Genomic DNA, 19637 nt, shown 5'->3' with positions numbered 1-19637 from the left:
AGCCAATTATGCTTGCATAGTAATCTCACAAACTGTTGCACTGTAGTTCTTGAGAAGAAGATTTTTAAACATGTTCCCTATATATTTCTATGTTAATTTTGAACCCCTTCTTGGGCCCCAATATAAGTCTGGGGGTCACGGCTTCCACAATTTGGAAACTTTACAATTTGAGAATGCTTGCATAGTAATCTCACAAATTGAAGCATTAGTTCTCCTCCATAAGATTTTTAAACATGTTCCCTCCTATCTTTCTATTTGAAACATTGAACCCCTTCTCCTGGAGCCCCAGTATTAGATTACTTCTATAATTTAAAGTTTTTTACTATTTGAGGATCCAAGTAAAGTAATCTCACAAAGTATGACATTGTAGTTCTCGAAAAGATTTTTTAAACATGTTTCCTATATATTTCTATGTTAAACTTTGAACCCCTCTTGATGCCCCAGTATTAGTCCGAGGGTCATGATTTTAACACTTTAGAATCTACAATTGCTAAGGATGTATGCATAGTGATATCCCAAACGGTTGCATTGTAGTTCTTGAGAAGAAGATTTTTAAACATTTTTCTTATATATGTTAACTTTGAACCCCACCTGGGGGGGGGGGGGGGGGCAGTTTTGCCCGGGGGTCACAATTTTAACAATTTAGAATTTTCACTATACATACAAGCTTTTGTTTAAATATTGAAATTTCTGGTTCAGTGGTTCTTGATATGAAGATTTTTAAACAATTTTCCTACATATTTCTATGTTTAAGTTGTAGCCGGACCGCCTGGGGCCCCAGTCTTGGTCCGGGGGTCAGGATTTTTACAATTTAGAATCTTCACTATATATACAAGCTTTTGAGTAAATGATGGCATTTCTGGTGCAGTGGTTTTTGAGAGGGAAATTTTTAAACATTTATCCTATGGATTTTCATGTTAAACTTTGAACCCCGCCTGGGGCCCCAGTTTTGGTCCAGGGGTTATAATTTTTACAATTTAGAATTTTCTCTATATATACAAGCTTTTGTGTGAATATTGGCTTTTCTGGTGCAGTGGTTCGTGATATGAAGATTTTTAAACATTTATCCTATGGATTTCATATATTAAACTTTAAACCCCGCCTGGGCCCTTAGTTTTGGTCCGGGGGTCACGATTTTTATAATTTAGAATCTTCACTATATATACAAGCTTTTGTGTAAATGTTGGCATTTCTGGTGCAGTGGGTTTTGAGAAGATGATTTTTAAACATTTTTCCTACGTATTTCCATGTTAAATTTTGAACCCCGCCTGGGGCCCCAGTTTTGGTCTGGGGGTCTCAATTTTAACAATTTAGAATCTTCACTATATATACAAGCTTTTGTGTAAATGTTGGCATTTCTGGTGCAGTGGTTCTTGAGAAGAAGATTTTTAAACATTTTTCCAATGTATTTCAATGTTAAACTTTGAACCCCGCCTGGGGCCCCCGTTTTGATTCGGGGGTCACGATTTTTACAATTTAGAATCTTCACTATATATACAAGCTTTTGTGTAAATGTTGGCATTTCTGGTGCAGTGGTTCTTGAGAAGAAGATTTTTAAACTTTTTTCCAATGTATTTCCATGATAAATTTTGAACCCCGCCTGGGGCCCCAGTTTTGGTCCGGGGGTCACGATTTTTACAATTTAGAATCTTCACTATATATACAAGCTTTTGTGTAAATATTGGCATTTCTGGTGCAGTGGTTCTTGAGAAGAAGATTTTTAAAGACATGCACCCTATTTTCACTGTTTCGTAATTATCTCCCCTTTAAAAAGGGTTGTACCCTTTATTTTAACAATTTAGAATCCCCTTTTCATAAGGATGCTTTGTACCAAGTTTGGTTAAATTTGGCCCAAAGGTTTTTGAGAAGAAGTCAAAAATGTGAAAAGTTTACAGACGGACGGACAGACAGACGGACGGACGGACGGACGGACGGACGACGGACAACGGGTGATCAGAAAAGCTCACTTGAACCTTCGGTTCAGGTGAGCTAAAAACCTTAACCCCCCCCCCCCCTCAGCATCTTAAATTCATGGCCCAGATCCAGTATCCAGGTCTAGGTTCAGATGCATCACCCATGCAAGTTTGGTGAAGATAGGACAAGTAGTAACTTAGATACAAGACCTGCAACAAAAACCTTAACCAGTATCAGACGCCGACACCAAAAGTAAAGTATAAGCTCCCCCCCCCCCCCCCCCCCCCCCCAACTTCATCTCGGTGAGCTAAAAAGGATTGTTTTCACACATTGTGTCCCTTTTCAATTTTGTTATTATATAAAAAATTTGAGAGTTTTTCATGATTACTTTGGACATGTTTGGAATCATTACGCATTGAGAGAAGAAAAAAAGAATACAGCGACAAGAGTGCCAAAAACAACTATCATAAAATTTTATTTGAATGGGAATTTACATGACTGTAGCCTAGATATTTTCAGAAGTTATAATAAAACTGTATTCATTGAGACAGACAAGTGTACATGTATGTAACTGAAATCAGTTGACATCGTTTGTTCTAAATTCCGTTGCTAATTAACGTTTCGGATATTTGTAACATTTTTTTTTACTAGTATTCAAACCTCACACATTCTCTACCACCAGGTACGTACGTTTTTTGAAAGGGGAATGAATGTATCCAAAAATTCGACAAGCAAAAAAAAAATAATTTTAAGTTTTCTGTACTTAATTTTTTTTAAGGAATCTACCGGTATGTCACAGGACGAAGTTTCATATATTTTGTTAAATTGTTTGTATTGCTAGAATTAATTGACTACATGTATCACTAAAGCTGTGTCTATATTTTTTCAATCTTCAGGAAGGCGTGGGGTGTTCTGTAGATTTGCATAACAATGAGCCAATGTATTTTCAATTAGCTGTAGTATCAGCATTTACTAAACTTTGTTGTTTGACCACTTTTATATAGTAAAAAATCTTTCTACTGGAATTTGATTGTTTGGGAAATTCATAACAACACACACCGTATATGAATTATAATATTTATTCATGATGTGAATTATATAAATATATATATTGAAAATAATAAGCAATGCCACCAACACTAAACAACCTGTAGAGTTAACATATTAACAATGCGGTGCGATGCAGGGCATTCACATAATTCTTATAGCTCCAAAGCGTGTGGGATGGGAACACTTAAACAAAAACCCTTTCTTTGGTGATTTATGCCGGATATTAAGGTGGCGACAGTGCAGAAAAAAATAACATAACCCGTGTTAGCGGGCTATGAATTTTTTCCTGCAATCATCGCTACTTTCATAACTCACATGAATTATCAAAGAAAGCATTTCATATTGTCAACATTTACCTCTTTCTTTTTACAAATCGTCCAAATGTGCTGCATAAATATCTTGGGACAGACTATAGTACGTTAGCTAAAAGAAGCAGCCAAATCGTCTCCTATGGGAATTTGAGTCTGACATGTAAATCATCATGATTATTTCGTGCAGTCCGTGATTTGTCCTAGGTCAGTGTAGGTTTCTACCAATCGATAAAAGGAGCGTGTAGAGTTTAGTCAGTTTCAACAGATCTATGAATTGCAAACAATTTCCGTTAGAGATAATGGGAATCATACGTGATGGATGTAAATATTACATTGTTGATCTTGCTTTCATCTAGAACACCGCTCCATGGCAAATTAAACTAAATTTCTCTATGTTTTTTTTTTCTAAAGAAAGCTGTTGTGCACACAGCTAGTGTTCCAAAAGATTGTGAAATTGTTTCATACAGAGAAGATTTACTCAGAATTTATCTGAAAATAGATGAATGACACAATTTTAGAATCACAAATGAAAAGTAAATAACCAAATAAGAAAAATTCAGCGGAAATTTGTATTTTGATAATAAAAAAATGAGCAGCAACCACATTTCAAAATGATTCAAAATCAAATTTTTGTTTTGTTTTTAAGCTTGTATATCAATTTGGCTGGAATTGTATATTGTGCACATGAGTTTCTGCACCAAAATATATAATGCCGTGATTTACAATATCATTCATTATATGCATTCATGAAGGTTGAATACAATTTTAAACTGTAAAAAAATAATTGGATTTAACAATTAGTCCCCCTTCAACAACTCATTTAACAATGCACCAAATTCATGCAGCAATTTTGTCAATTTCATCCAATCACATTCAAAATAATAATTGAAAAAAAAGATCTCCAAAATCAAATCTGATCTGATGGAAGAACAAAGCATTTCCAAGTATTTATATTGCACAAGGATGATGGATGGTTCACTCTTGAAGAGAAAACTTAATGATCATGTAATTATTAAGCAGCTAATGAGGCTGATGTTTAAGTGATTAAATCACCGGTTATCATTAATAATTTGGCACTTGTGTGCTTGACAACTACTAGTAATCAACAGTTGATTTACATAATGTACGTCATACATTTTCACACATAAAAATTCTGATACATGCAAAGATTAACAGAGATATGAACATGAAGTTGACTCTTCTTTGTATTAATTGCTCTGTCTATAATGTGAACAATGTACACAATTTAAAAACATGGTATGTAAAAAAACACCATTATTATGATTACATTCATTGTATGAATATGAATTTTACAGACTTACATGTATTATATAACATAATCAAATCAGGAATCTTCGTAGCATTATTTGTGCACATACATAAACACATAAAAATCCAAGTATAGTGTACATCAGTAATGCCAAAACACATTTTTGAGAGAAAGCACAAAATCTGTACAACTACTGAACAGACTAAAGTTTTTTTTTTTAACAAAAGCAATTCTTAAAAAATAACGTTATTTATGCTAACATAAATAAGATCACAGTTATCAGCATTGGATTATAAATAAGGCATTCAAAAGACCAAAATGACCCATATATCAACATTCTTGCAATCTAAACCAAGTGGGAAATTAGGATCAGAATAACTGAATTTCAAATATCAACGACTGAAATCAGAAATATTTCATATTACCCTTTATTCAAAGCACATGTAAATAACACAGTTAAGGGCTTGGGGCCTGGTGTCACTCAAAACTGTGTTATATTATACTTTTAACTAACAGTATACATATGTAATACATTTTACTTTAATTTTGAATTTCGTAAAATTCTTCTAAAGACGTTTCACATTTAAATAATGGTTGTTTTAGAATAACTACATTTCATTTTCAGCTTCTTGTTCTGTTATTCTTTCTCTTTCCTGTTCAATGCCTGAAATAACATATCTAAAAGTTAACACAAGTTTTCTTGCATTTAAAATAAAACAAATTATGAAAGACTATGTAAAGAGACAAATTACAATGTATAACACAACTTACCTTGGGCATTAAGATGCAAGCTGTTCCCCTCACCAGCCTGAATTACTGTGTTATGAGTGTGCTTATGTTGATGAAAGTGGTTCTCTTGAAAATTGAAATGATACATTATTCAAACATATCAAATGTTCAATATCTGCAAGTATGGTAATCAAATGTAAAGTAAATTAATTTTCGTTCTCTTGAAAATTGAAATAATACATTATTCAAACATATTAAATATTCAATATTTGCAAGTATGGTAATCAAAAGTAAAGTAAATTAATTTTCATCCCATGGAGCCAATTGGTTTCAGAAAATTGGAACCCTCCTTCATATAGATCTGCGCATGAATTAAGATACCCTTTGGAATTGGGAATGATTCTTCAGTTTTAATAAAGCTAATTTATTGCCAGTGGATGCAGTGCATTAAATTTGGTTGAATAAGGGTCAAGATACATTTGAAATATAAAAAGATGATGTTTCTTCCTACTACAAATACTGTCACAGCTGTTGTTAAGTTTGATCAGAAAAGTTCACTTTTTTTAGAACCTAAAGATATCATACAATATCTAACGAATACACTCTAATGGAGACAATGTGTAATCGAAACATACAAACAATTTAAAAAATCATATAAAATGTTTTTCTACTATCTATATGCAGTAAATGTAATGAATTTTTTTTTAAATAATTTGTATGGCTCAGAAAGCTGTAAAACTCTGTGTTGACCTTTTAAGCAAAGCTGTAAATTACAGGTGGGACCAAAAAAGAGTTAATCATATTACATTAAAATTGTGTTCAATATCATAAATACTTGCATACAATGACTCTTTAACAATAGCAGCATTGGATACCTTACCTACATGGATGTGATATGGTGTGGAATTTCCAGACGTTGGATACTGGTGACTGCTATCAGGTAGTCTGGGAACTAATTCTAAATCATGAAACTGAATTCTTAGAAAACTGTACACATGTATATATCTCTCATATTTCTTAGAATCGGTGGAACTAAAGTACCGTAGTAGTATGTTTTAAAATGATACTCCCCAATTTTTGTAGTCAATACTGATGATGACAACAAAACTGAGGGCATCACAAAATTCCCTCCCAATTTGGGGAGGTTATCAAGCTTACTAAATTAACTTATTATTGTTAATTCAACTACCAGTATGTGTTCACATTTCCCATTCTTTAAAATAAAACAAAAACTTGAGTACTTTGCTTACCTGATTGGGTTCTTGACTTGGATGGGCTCTTCGATATTTCTGAAGCCAATTCTATCATTTTCTCCTCTTATATGCAAATAACAACAGGCTTTCATTATAGACATTGTTTATTGTTTATACAAATTTATAAATTTTTAAAGTAAATTAGAGATTAGGCCAATGGGCCATATGTAAGTCACCTAAGTAACCAGTGTCCCACTGTGATCCAACATAAATTACCAAAGAATCTCACTACATGTATTAAATCACACAAAGAAAACAAGAGACCCATGGCCCACATCGCTCATCTGAGCAACAATTAAAATCAGTTTTATGAATATCAGGACAATGAAGCAGAAAAGATCCTGTATGTAAAGATTATCAAATTTTCCCCCTATTTATTCTGTTTATCATCGGGCCCCATTTGTAAAAGAATGAATTTACAGTCATATCACATATTGAGCACTGTAGTTCTCAGGAAGATCTTTAAAGTGACAAGGTGATCGACTCAAAAAAGATATTTTACTTTCGATTATTAATAAGAGTAAATACACAAAACTTCATCATATGGAAGGTTTCATGCATCATAAGTCATCACCTATGAGTTTACAAGTCTCTAAAAGTCATCTGGAAATAACATGAGTAAACAAATTAAGTTGTTTTGGACATTAATTTGAGTGTCACATGATTGCGATTGATGTCTAGAAACATTATTAAACATTATTAAAATTCAAAGTTATCCCATGTCTGTAGTAACAAATATGCATTCATAGAGAGTGCATCTTAAAATAAACATTGATAAAAATTTGGCCGCCCAAAATTAAATCTACATTTAACGTCACTTCAAAATACCAAACTTACGAGTGAGGGCTTTAAAAACAAACAAAATTTTCAAAAAAATTATTCTTATTTCTTAACGTTATAATAATAAATACATTTTAAGTGAGTGTTCAGACTACTTATAGTCTGTTCTTTCCAAATAATCCAATTCATTATCTGATTTACAGTCCATAATGTGCACTAAACATTTCAAATTTCTACAGATTACAGTATTAAATAAAATTAAACTTGAAAAAATCAAATTAAAATAGGGGTTTGTTTGTTTTTTTCAAACCCCAATTTCTCCTAAACCTCCGTGTGTGGTTATGTTAAATTTAGAATTTACTTTAAAAACCTTAGGATGCTCGTATATTAATCTTACAAATTGTAGCATTGTAGTATTTGAGAAGAATATTTTTTAACATATACCCTATGTATTTCTATGTTTAAATTTGGGCCACCCTGAAGCCCCGGGCCGCTATTAATCTGCAGGTCACCGAATCTACACTATCTTTAAATGCTTGCAATGAGATCCAACAAATTATAGGATTGTAGTTCTTGAGAGAAGATTTTTTAACCTTTCTCCGATATATTTCTTTACTGAACTTAGAACCCCTCTTTGAGCCCCAGTATTAGTCCAGGGGTCACAATTTGAACAACCTAGAATCTAGGATGGTTCACTGTATGATGGAACCTTTGGTTCCGATGAGCTAAAAATCATTTACAGTGAATTGTTCCCATATAACTATACAATATTACTTATTAGGTTTGTTACTGACTGTTTAAAGAAATTTGTGGGGTCGGTAAAGTCCATAGAAGGCGAGGCGAAGCCGAGCCTTCTATGGACTTTACCGACCCCACAAATTTCTTTAAACAGTCAGTAACAAACCTAATAAGTGTTTTGTTTTGTCGAGGACCTAAAGTTTGATATGTAAACAAACGTTTGTGTAGAAAATCAATTCAAATAACGTTACGTCCGCCATGTTGCCCTATAAATTTTGACGCTTGCCTTTTAAAGAAATTTGTAAGGCAGCCACGTGACGCGTTTCATCCAATGACGTAGCGACATTCTAGTCCGAGGCAAAACAAAAGGCCTTGTTTAAAGATAGATGTTTTACACTATATTTTTTTCTCTCTTTGATGCTTACAAAATATGAGATAAGAGAATTTATATCTAAAATAAAGATACCTGTGATGTCTCTTGCTTTTGGCAAAGCACTCCAAACAGGGTTTGATTTCTTTTCTTCATTCAGGTACTTGACACAAACGAATCCTGATTTTTCCAGGTAGTGAAGATATCTGTTGACATCCTTTTTACTGGCAGATTTGCCGATGCATTTTTTTGCCACATCCAAAGGTCTCACTTCACTGGAACTTTGTAGTAATTTAATTACCCTTTCAATAATGCCTGAAATAAATTTAACAACACTTCAAGTCACATACATGTACAGTGTATATAAGAGTGCCGATTATCTCTTAACTGATTACTCAACATTAAAAATCAGTTTTGCTTTTTTTTTTTTGGATAGTAAGCTATTAGGATATGCAGCTCTGAATTTGGATCACAAATTACCAGTAATGCAAACTAGCATTTAAATCAACAGTGTTTACTGATTTTTTTCCACTATAAAAGAAATCAAATATCATGTACAATTTGATAGAACCTTTTTCTTGTATGATTTGCATAAATTAGCTACATCATCAACTTAAGAAGTCCATGTGTGGTACATTTTGATTTGCAAATTCTATATGAAATTATGTAAGAATCCATAACCATAAGATAAACAATGTTTTTCTATAAATACCATCATCTTGCTATTGATAAAATCATTGAACTCTAATCACGAGTTTTAATTATACATGTACTATATACATATATTGTGATATGAAATTGAATAATCTCCAAATCTAATATTCACTGGATTGATATGATAAAACAACACTTCATATTGGCTGAAATATTTTTTTGATAACTTTATAACAAAATTTTCACAAACTTAGCTACTATACTACCTAATTTATTGCCATGTTGAGTACGTAGTTTTACTGCATGCATTTTCTATTTTAATCTTATATTAATATGTTTTTTTTAGAATACATATATTTAATTGTAAGAAATTAATCATATTTTTTAATGGAATTATTGACAGAAAAATTAGACGGTTGGAAAACTTTTTGCATCAGTGCTATTCACTAGCACATTCGATTTTCCATTCAATTCCATTCACTGAAACCTTAATTAAGACTGCCGGATGGTATATCCACAACAAATATACAAGTAAGTTTCATAAGCAAATAATTTTTCTTACTTTTGTGTGGATTAACTGTTGATAATTGCATTGTATTCACTGTTTCACTTGTCTCAATCACTGCTCCTCCAACAGCTGTAACATTAATATTAATTAAATTAATTAATAACAAGATTTAAGAATTAATCAGCTAAAGGTTCATTGACTAAGTATAATAATGTTACAACAGAAAAAATCAATGGAAGTGTATTCAAGCCTGTCTAATTGGTGTAAAACAAATCTCACTGTATGTTTTACCCATCAATAAAGATATTTCAATACCAACCTACCAATGGTTGTCGGGTTCGAGTTCTGTCTTGGGACAACAGAATGTGTGCGAGGAACTACCATATTATCTAAAGAAAATGAACATAACATTAGGGTTTTGTAAGAAATAAAGGTGAAAATAGAAAGTAAAGGAAAATATCATATAAAGTCATCGATAAGAAATTTACCTTCTGACAGTGATAATAAAGTACTGGTTTTAAAACCAAAAGTGACCTAGCTCAATTGCTTCGGTAATTCAAGTCATACCGGTATCTGCAGAACAATAACTTCCAAATCCAGCTGTAAGTCTTACAAAGTTACATAAATGCAGTTTTTATGTCAATTCCGTTACAGTACCTGAAACAGGCTGAACAGGTTCTTTTAATGTTGTGGCTTCTAATGCTGTACACAGATCTACAAAAGAGCATTGAATAATGTTTTTACTAGATGTATATAAATTAATGGTTAATTCATTTTTAAGAAAATTAACATTGCAAGAAAGATTTTTTTAAGGCAATTCATTTAAAATATCAATGAAATCTTTATCCAATTTTCCCCAAATTTTTTGATAAAAAACCCCAATGGAAACTTGCTTAGAAAAACCAAGTTAGCCTCATTAAATCAATTTAACATTTTAAATGACTACCATATTTTCCAACACACTTAAAATAAAGATTTCAGTGTCTATTGTCTGTTAAATACGAATTTGCAGGGATTTAGTTGTAGAACTGAATCAGGAAATTAAGTGTTCATTGAAATAAAATTCTGAATAACATATTGTATCAATAAAACTACTGTATTGGCCACGATGTATCTTTGAAACGTTCTTTTCCCCTAAATCTGAGATAAGAGAAAAGCTGTCGATGTGACAGCAAACCAGTTTTCTTAACTAAACAGTACATGTATCTATAATCTATTTGTCAACCCTGAATTGATAAACACTACCTATCCAGAGAAATGGGGTACTATACATGTATATGCAATATTTTGCCCCCAAAAATAACAATATAAGTTCAACAGCTAGGTGGTATTTTTTTCATAAAATATCAAATATCCAAATCCAAGTACCGGGTACATGTATTTGAATATGCCCATTTCTGATATATGTAAAATTGATCTACAAATAAACAACTTCTAATCTTGAAAACTGTGGGAGACAGCCACCCGCCTGCCTGTATTTTCACCATTATAATAACCGGATTTTTCCTTTGGAAAACCCAGTTAAAAAATTGATGCCAATGAATATCAATAAAACCACAGAATGCTACATGTAGATGTAACAAAAAAAAACTTGTTCATACCATCTTCTCCAGATAAAGTAACCTCCTGTATAATTGGGGATGAAGAGGTACCATTGGTGTCTGACACCTTTCTGTGTGGCATACTGAGATTTCTGGTGTGAGAAGAACTAGCCTTAGGCTCATGTTTCGGTGGGCTTCTCTTATTTCCAACATTTGATGCTGAATAACTGGGCTCCTTTGGAGTTGTGTCATGTGAACTCGTAGACTCCTGTGGAACCTTGAGTTCAGTTTGAACAATCATAGGGTCAGTTCGAGATGTTGCTCCCTGACCAAAACTGTAATGATCTGAAAGGGAGCCACTATAACATTCTGCATCCTGGCTGAGATCATCCTTGTCATCTGTTGAAAGACTCCATAGACCTTGAGGGCTTACTCTTATAATTCCTATATTTAGCAGATTGTCCAAGCTCTTTTTTACTTCATGCTTCTCTCGACAACACTTTCTGGCAAGGGAGTCAACAGACAGTGGTTGTTTAGAAGCTTCAATAATTTCGAAGATACTACCGCCCAAACGATCTAAAAGGGGGTAAAAAATTCCAAGTAAAAATTAATTTAAAAATATAAAGATACAAAACAGACAGTCATATAAGTGATTAAACTCTGTCCCAAGATATTCTTGATTCACATTATGCTTATAATTACAAAATAACTATAAATATCTCAGGGTTCAAACAATGTTAATTTAAAAGTATGAATATAATTTCCAAGATTTCTCATTTAAAACACCCCCTCTAGCTGATCAGATTTCAATAGGCTAAAATTAAAGATGTCTTCATCGTATTTGCACTGAACAGCTAGTACTTGAATGATAATTAACACTGAAAAATTGTGCAAGGTAACGTTATTCTGACTGAAAGATGTCAACATTTCCCATTTAAATATCCATAAGAAATCTGTTTTTTTTTCTGTTATTTTTTCCTGAGTGAAAAATCATCATGATCATAATGTTTCAATGAGTGTATCTTTGATATTTTTCCTTTCATTGATTTCAGTCATATGATATCAATTGCACTTCTTTCACAGACCTAGCTGTTGTATGTGTATAAATTTTTCTTTTTTTTTTTTAATCAAAAATCGTCCAAATGTGCTGCATAAAATATCTTGGGTCAGACTATTATCAGTATTATAAACTGAAGACAACAGTATCATATTTTTCTCTCTATTAACAAAATCACTCCAAAAGATGATAAATAATCTAACGTTCATTTCACTGTATAAATCTGAATTCTGTTAAAATATTTATGTTTGCAAAATTAATAATTCTAAAGCAATTAGCATGTGAATCTGGTGATTGCTGACAGTTATTCGATTTTTTTAATATCTTGTTTTAAACTGATTTTAAAAAATCCAATTTAGAGCTTTGCTTTTATCTTAAATTTGGATTCATGGTTTTTTTTCAAACTGAAAGTAAGTTTTTCCACTTTATTGAAAGTTGTATACACTTATATACAGTCTAATGAAACATTACTGTATAACAACTCTGATGATAAAAAGATACAAAAACCAAGAAATCGACAGTGTCAAGATCTCTCTGTATACAAACCCATGATCAGTTGATTCTTCCAATCCTTGGGCTAATTTTGACATCATCAAGTCGGGCTCAAAGCACTATTTATTTCTGCACCTTGTCAATTCGTCTCCTGATTAACTCGACACTTAAAAATACCACGTTAACTCGTCACCTGCTGGCTACTTTGGAATTTGTGAAATGAAGTTTAAAAAAATTTAATGGTTGATTAAAACCACCATTGCCAACGGTGAAAATGTTCATCGTCGTCACTGATGTAAAAAAGGAAAGAAAAATTAGCATGTGTGCCAATTTGCTAAGACCTGAAATGTCTCTGGACCGGATTGTTTCTTTAGTGGACCGAATTGTCTCTTGTCTTTGGATCGTGACTGATTTACGTTTCATTTGAGGAGAAGAGACCAAAATGAATATTCTTCATCACAAAAGGTGAAACTTTTGAATTGTTTTGTAACGTTTTACCATTAGGGAGCCATTAGATTAATCAAAGACATAAATAACATTATAACATGTTATTTATGTCTCTGGATTAATCAATAATAATATTATTGCGGTAGGGTTTGGTATGGTACTACCAAATTTACATTGTTATACAGCTGTTATAATTTGTACTTCAGTATAATCAATATTATAACACATCGATATAAAAGATAATCATTATCAAATTTTATATTCACCAGGTCCAGTACAATCTCTTGATTTAGCTATATAGCTTGAAAAAGTTTTGCAGCTTTTAAACACTTATAAGCAAAAAATATATTTCCATTGTTTGGGTAACTGTTTACCACTTTGTTTGCAATGAGGCGTGGATAGGTATGATTTCTTCTCATTGTGATAAATTATTACCAATCAATTATCTTGTTTACCAGAACTGACCTGCTTTATATTTCATTCAAGAAGTAACTGTGTGGTCATGAATCAGTTACCCCAAAACTTTTAGTGCAAAGTCTCTTAAGGAGACGCAAATTGATGAGTAATCTTTACATGCATTGTTCACAGAACAGTTCAAAGTTGAAAACTATCACTGGATTAAAGTGCGATTTTTTATACATACTGATAAAATTACAGATTTAAGAAAAATGTATGACAAAATAGCTAAATGAAGCTACTCTGAATAGCTTAATAAAGCTATTTAGCTTATTCAAGCTATATAGCTAAATCTGGAGATTGTACTGGACCTGTTCACATATACCAGAACAAAAAGAGTATAATACAAAAACTTCTGTAGACATGTTAGAAACAACATGAATCCGATAGGCTAGTCAAACAAATGAGATATTGGAACAATCAAGCAGAATTATTATTTAAAGGTTTCTAACATTATATCTTCCAGTTGGCATGTTCGTAATAAGAACAACATCGAAAGAGTCAGACGAGACGAAGAGAAGGCAGCACTTGAAGAGAAAGAGAGACAGCGCAAAATTGCCCTTGCTGTAATAAGCTTGATTTATTTAAAAAATCTTTTACTGTGGATTCCCTATTAAATGCGAGGTTTAACATCAGCATAAAACTGAAAGAAGCAACCCTCTGAGATTATAAGCTCTCATTTTTAACCGGGTTTTCCAACGGAAAAATCCGGTTATTAAAATGGTGAAAATGGCGGGCGGGCGGGCGGATTGGCGGGCGGGCGGGCGGCTGCCAAAAGGGTACCCTCATTGTACGGATAACTCCTCCTACAGTTTTCAAGATAGGAAGTTGTTCTTTTGCAGATCAATTGTACATATATCAGAGGTGTGCATATTGCTAGGATTTTGATTTCCGATAATTTATCGAAAAAATACCAGCTTTGGAACTTGGTCATTTTTTGGCAAAATGTTGCATATAGGGTACCCTCATTGTACGGATAACTCCTCCTACAGTTCTCAAGATAGGAAGTTGTTCTTTTGCAGATCAATTGTACATATATCAGAGGTGTGCATATTGCTAGAATTTTGATTTCTGATAATTTATCAAAAAAAACCCAGCTTTTGAACTTAGTCATTTTTTAACAAAATGTTGCATATAGAGTACCCTCATTGTACGGATAACTTCTCCTACAGTTTTCAAGATAGGAAGTTGTTCTTTTGCAGATTAATTGTACATATATCAGAGGTGTGCATATTGCTAGGATTTTGATTTCTGATAATTTATGAAAAAAATACCAACTTTTGAACTTAGTCATTTTTTGGCAAAATATTGCTTATAGGGTACCCTCATTGTATGGATAACTCCTCCTACAGTTCTCAAGATAGGAAGTTGTTCTTTTGCAGATCAATTGTACATATATCAGAGGTGTGCATATTGCTAGGATTTTGATTTCTGATAATTTATGAAAAAAATACCAACTTTTGAACTTAGTCATTTTTTGGCAAAATATTGCATATAGGGTACCCTCATTGTACGGATAACTCCTCCTACAGTTCTCAAGATAGGAAGTTGTTCTTTTGCAGATCAATTGTACATATATCAGAGGTGTGCATATTGCTAGGATTTTGATATCTGATAATTTATGAAAAAAATACTAGCTTTTGAACTTAGTCATTTTTTGGCAAAATGTTGCATAAACATGTAGGGTACTTCATTTCACTGGATAAGGGTTGACATGGATTATGGATACAGTTTACATAAAAGAAAACCCGGTTTGCTGTCACATTGACAGCTTTTCACTTGTTATTTTTCAGACTGTTTCGAACTATATGAAATTATAACACCCACATTATAACATAAAGTTGGTCCTCGCAATTATGTATGCTCGTGATTTGGTACAAAACACCAGTGAAATTGCAGAGTTAACTACTCGCATAAAATGAGGAAGTGACTGTTATTTAAATTCAACGTTTCATCGAGGTCATTGTATATCTGCAATTGCTTATGAAAGCAACGTAAAACTGACAAAAAACAATCAAGTTGTGCATTTGTGCCATCCAACTGATCATAGTTAACTGACAAATCTACATAATTTATTATACAGATACATGTACCATGGTATGAGAAAAAAACCTGGAAAACTCTAGACTTGCTGACTACAGTTTCCTGGGTCAATCTTTTCACTTTCCATGATTCAATTATCATGATTCCCATGTAACAATTAAACTGAGTTGCAGAGAGTATATATATAAATGAAATAATTACAATGTACAATGCTTTTGACCCTTCCGTCAGTCAGTATATCAATCAGTCCACCAGTCCTGTTTTATTTTTGTTATTTAGTATTTCATGAAAACTTTGTACCATTAGGTATTAAGTACACAACATGTAGATGTGCACATTAATTACTAGGGAATTACAATTACTTTATTTTTCTGCATATGTTGGCTCTTTTGAACTTAGGATTTTGTTGTTGCTAACATGTTAGAGCATATTTGTAGGAAGTTTTGATTTTTTTAGTTAAGCCCCTTTATTAGAAATTATTTTATGCACCAAGTATATATTGCATATTCATTGCGATATTCATTTTGTGTAGCATTGTCAAGTTTTGTTTGAGAGTGGGGTATGTGAGATTGCTCACTTTTTCTGTCATCATGGATGGTTCCTAATGAGGCATGAACTATCTTAAATGCTTAAACCTGTAGAAATCTATTGGAAAATGAAAAAAAAATATGATATACATGTAATTTACTTTAAGTATGATTTGAAAAAAGTAAGTGATATCCTTTGTTGCAATGAAAACCCCTTATTGAAACATTTATTCAATGCAATAAAATTCCGTGAGGTTAGTGGGAACCTTGATTGCCAATCTAAGGTTACATGTATCTGAATAATCTTTGATGCAAAATTTAGTCACAATGAATTGGTAAATCATTGTTAAACTGTAAAAGAAAATTGGGTTTACAAGTGTTTGTCTTGCTATGATTTATCAATATTCAAGTATATATTGACAAAACCTATTACAGGAGCAAGAAGCTAGGACTGAGTTTCTACGCGTGAAGTCAAGAAAACACATAGAGGATGCAGGAAATAGCTCCAATCAAGTGGACAGTGGCAAATCAGAAGAGAGAAGTCAAGAATCAGCAGTGTCCACATTTGGGGCAGGTGCCCTCTCAGAAGACATCTATTCTGGCAAACACATCAACTTCTTCAAAGAAACAGATGGGGTAAATTCTTTATAGGCACTAGCTTGTACCAATTTACATGTAGATATCATGGCCCTGAAGATTGTGAAAGCTATTGGACAACACTTTGTCAAATGCATTGATTTTTTTAATGCTGTTAAAAAGAGGATACCTGTATAAATGTTGATAGTAACATTCATATTAAACTGAAAATTTTACATTAAATTATTATACATTTACTAGTATCTAAGTAAAAGCATGTCAATATAATTTTTTACCATAGCAAAATCTTTTGGATTGCCATTTAAATTTTTTTGCAGATGGTTGTATCAGACCGGAAGAACGCAGAGCATGAAGCAGACAAGAAAAAGGAACAAGAAGAATGGGAGAAAAAAGTGGGCATTTTGACCTATTTGGGTCAAAGTTCAAATGAAACATCAGGTATCTGTCACAAACTGAACAGTTTCAAATGGTCATAGCTAGTGCATAAATACTGTTGTAGGTTGCAAATTGCATATGTTCAATGATAGCTTTAAGCTTCAAAACTCAAGTGTCATCTATTTAATTATTTACATGTGGTTTCTTATCAGTAGATCCTTTAAATTTTGTTTTAAAAATGTGTCAGCTCTTTTTTTCCTGACGATAGTACATTTAAAATGCAACTAATAACTTATTTTCCACAGCATCTTGGTATAATCAACGGAAACGGAAGCATGAAGACGAAGAAGAGGATTGCAGTTATGAAAAACGGAAAAGGTTTTTGTGATTAACAAACTATATGTAAAAATCATAGTTATAAAGAAGTTTTTGTATTTAATCATTGTAAATGATATACTGTAGTAGCACATATATTCGTTGGGTTAAATTTTCGTTGTTTTTAAATGAAATAAATTTCGTTAATATTTAATTTCATCATATCGTAATCTCTAAGATGTATTCCATATTCACTCCGTATTTATTCATACTTAATTGAGTCAAAAATTCATCATGGATTTAATTTCGTTTATTAATACTGCCAATGAAAATAATGAAAATAAATCCTCGGCGAATATTATATAAGTATTAACATTTGTTTTTCTTAAATCATTTCAGTATCATATATTTTGCAATAAGTTATTTTGTATACTCTCCTAGGTTTATAGATGTCAGATGATGTTAATCAGTGGTATCAATACATGTACTATTGTCCATGCATTTATTATTACCGGTAGTTAATTCCTACATTGTAAACCAACTTTTATTCGCAAACGAGAAAATTTGGTGAGGCATCATTGTAGCAAAGATTTCTCACCACAAACCAACCCTTGCTCTATGATTGTAATAACAACATACTTCTGTATAAGGCTTACTCATGAAAATAAGTCATTGCAAACCAGTTTGTCTCCAATAAATTGTGAAATAATGTTGTGGAGGATAAAAGTTGGTTTACAGTAAATAACGCATACCAATATACACCTAGCTGTAATACATGTACTTCTGGGGGGTTTTTTCAGTAGAGAAAAGAATCGCAAGTTACAGGATCACTTGGATCCCATCAGACAAATGGACTGCTATCTTGAAAAGAAGAAACACAAAGATAAAGATGAAAAGGTAAAATCAAAATGCTTGGACATATGTCCTTCTTTTAAGTGTACATATTCTAAAACTGGTAATCAACACACATATTTCATTTAATTTACAGCATAAGAAACACAAAAAGAAGAAACACAGACAGGAAAGAGAAAAATCATCAAGCAAACATAAAACTTCTTCATCAAAACAAAAGCCTAAAGCCTCAATAGAACAGCTTAGGGCAGAGAGATTGAAACGGGAGATGGAAGAGAGACAAAGGACTGCACAGTTACTGGCAAAGCACCGAGGGGAAAAAACAGAGCCAAAATCACAAGAGGTCTCAGAGAGGGAGCAGACATATAACTCGCAGTTCAATCCAGAGTTAGCAAGGAAGCCCAGGAGGAAGGCACACATGACTTACGATTGAAAGTGTGATTAAACTTCATTTCATGAATACAACCTTGACTTTTTTCCATGCTTACCAATGAAAGCAGGCACAATTCTTTTGCTGTGAATTCTTTGGGCTTTTAAGAAGATAAACATGCATGCACTTGAATACCAGTACATGTAGTTCATGTTTTTGAATCATCTGTATTTCATTTTAAAGTTTCGAGTCTTAATATTATTGTGCCACAGGTATCAGAGGCGTGTACACTAAGAGTAGTTTGTATTTACCGGTACGTCCCTGCAGGCACCTTATATTATATAATTTCCTTATAACAAAATAATGTATTACTGTAAACCAACTTTTATTCGCATGCAAGAAATTCACGCGAGGTTCGCAAGAGCTTTGTTGTTGCGAATATTTCTCGCCGCGAACCAGCCCTTGTCATTTGATTCTTATCACAACATGGGTCTGGATAAAGCTTGGTCGTGAAAATTAGTCGTCGCGATCCAGTTCATCTCCAGGAAATCGTGAAATAAAGTCGCGGCGAATAAAAGTTGGTTTACAGTATTCCATAGGGGGTATTTATATTCTTTTTTATTATAAAAAAGTGTGGTCTAACATTATTGGAGGAAAAATTTATAATGGGGTTTTTGTATGCAAATATTTATCAAAATTCTGATGATTAATTGAACATTTGACACCAATTTTGTTTTTTGTTTTTTTATATCTAAAATAATATAGATTTTGTACATAATTATTTTTGTGTATTTGATATCATTTGATAAGAAGATGGTGCGATAAAATAGCACACATGCCCATTTGGTATACATGTAGTTGTAAAATTAAGTTTTAAATTCAATGATTTCCAATTAGGCCTTAAATCTTTTTGATAATGTTTTAATACAATTTTGAAAAAGCACAATTTCTAACTATACTCAGTTTTGAATATTTTAACAAACAATAA

At 32.5% G+C, this 19637-nt stretch overlaps 2 protein-coding genes across 3 annotated transcripts; one reads left to right on the top strand and one right to left on the bottom strand.

Annotated features, from left to right (window-relative positions):
- Window positions 1–4254: 4254 nt before the first annotated feature.
- LOC105340201 (uncharacterized) lies at window positions 4255–12860 on the bottom strand. The gene is made up of 10 exons (XM_034479961.2): window positions 12722–12860; window positions 11179–11694; window positions 10235–10291; window positions 9901–9966; window positions 9632–9706; window positions 8512–8730; window positions 6525–6590; window positions 6155–6232; window positions 5317–5400; window positions 4255–5209 (listed from the first exon to the last, which is right to left on the bottom strand). The coding sequence occupies exons 1-10, from the start codon at window positions 12723–12725 to the stop codon at window positions 5154–5156; spliced, it is 1221 nt and encodes a 406-aa protein (XP_034335852.2). The 5' UTR covers window positions 12726–12860; the 3' UTR covers window positions 4255–5153.
- A 123-nt stretch (window positions 12861–12983) lies between these two features.
- On the top strand, window positions 12984–19430 carry LOC105340202 (leukocyte receptor cluster member 1 homolog). 2 transcript variants are annotated; one of them, XM_066079458.1, is made up of 7 exons: window positions 12984–13132; window positions 14037–14136; window positions 16576–16776; window positions 17055–17175; window positions 17418–17490; window positions 18231–18324; window positions 18416–19430. In XM_066079458.1, exons 1-7 carry the CDS (start codon window positions 13110–13112, stop codon window positions 18710–18712), a joined length of 909 nt encoding a protein of 302 aa, XP_065935530.1. In that variant the 5' UTR covers window positions 12984–13109; the 3' UTR covers window positions 18713–19430. The 2 variants fall into 2 exon arrangements, with proteins under 2 accessions (XP_065935530.1, XP_011444445.3); XM_011446143.4 differs by having other exon boundaries at window positions 18228–18324.
- The last annotated feature ends 207 nt before the right edge of the window (window positions 19431–19637 follow it).

The sequence above is a fragment of the Magallana gigas genome, chromosome 3, assembly GCF_963853765.1.
Source record: "Magallana gigas chromosome 3, xbMagGiga1.1, whole genome shotgun sequence".
In the NCBI taxonomy this organism is placed as follows: domain Eukaryota; kingdom Metazoa; phylum Mollusca; class Bivalvia; order Ostreida; family Ostreidae; genus Magallana; species Magallana gigas.
The sequence above is the reverse complement of the archived record's forward strand: the minus strand, read 5'-3'. Positions and strand labels throughout refer to the sequence as shown.

Bases quoted from the DNA above. Each gene is read 5' to 3' on its own strand.
- LOC105340201 (XM_034479961.2), bottom strand. The intron at 10,292-11,178 runs GTATGAACAAGT...GCTCTTTTGTAG, and splicing joins TACTTTATCTGGAGAAGATG to ATCTGTGTACAGCATTAGAA. The intron at 8,731-9,631 runs GTAAGAAAAATT...AATTTATTTCAG, and splicing joins AACAGTTAATCCACACAAAA to GCATTATTGAAAGGGTAATT.
- LOC105340202 (XM_011446143.4), top strand. From the start codon at position 13,110: ATGAATATTCTTCATCACAAAAG. The intron at 13,133-14,036 runs GTGAAACTTTTG...TATATCTTCCAG, and splicing joins AATATTCTTCATCACAAAAG to TTGGCATGTTCGTAATAAGA. The intron at 17,491-18,227 runs GTTTTTGTGATT...GGGTTTTTTCAG, and splicing joins AGTTATGAAAAACGGAAAAG to TAGAGAAAAGAATCGCAAGT.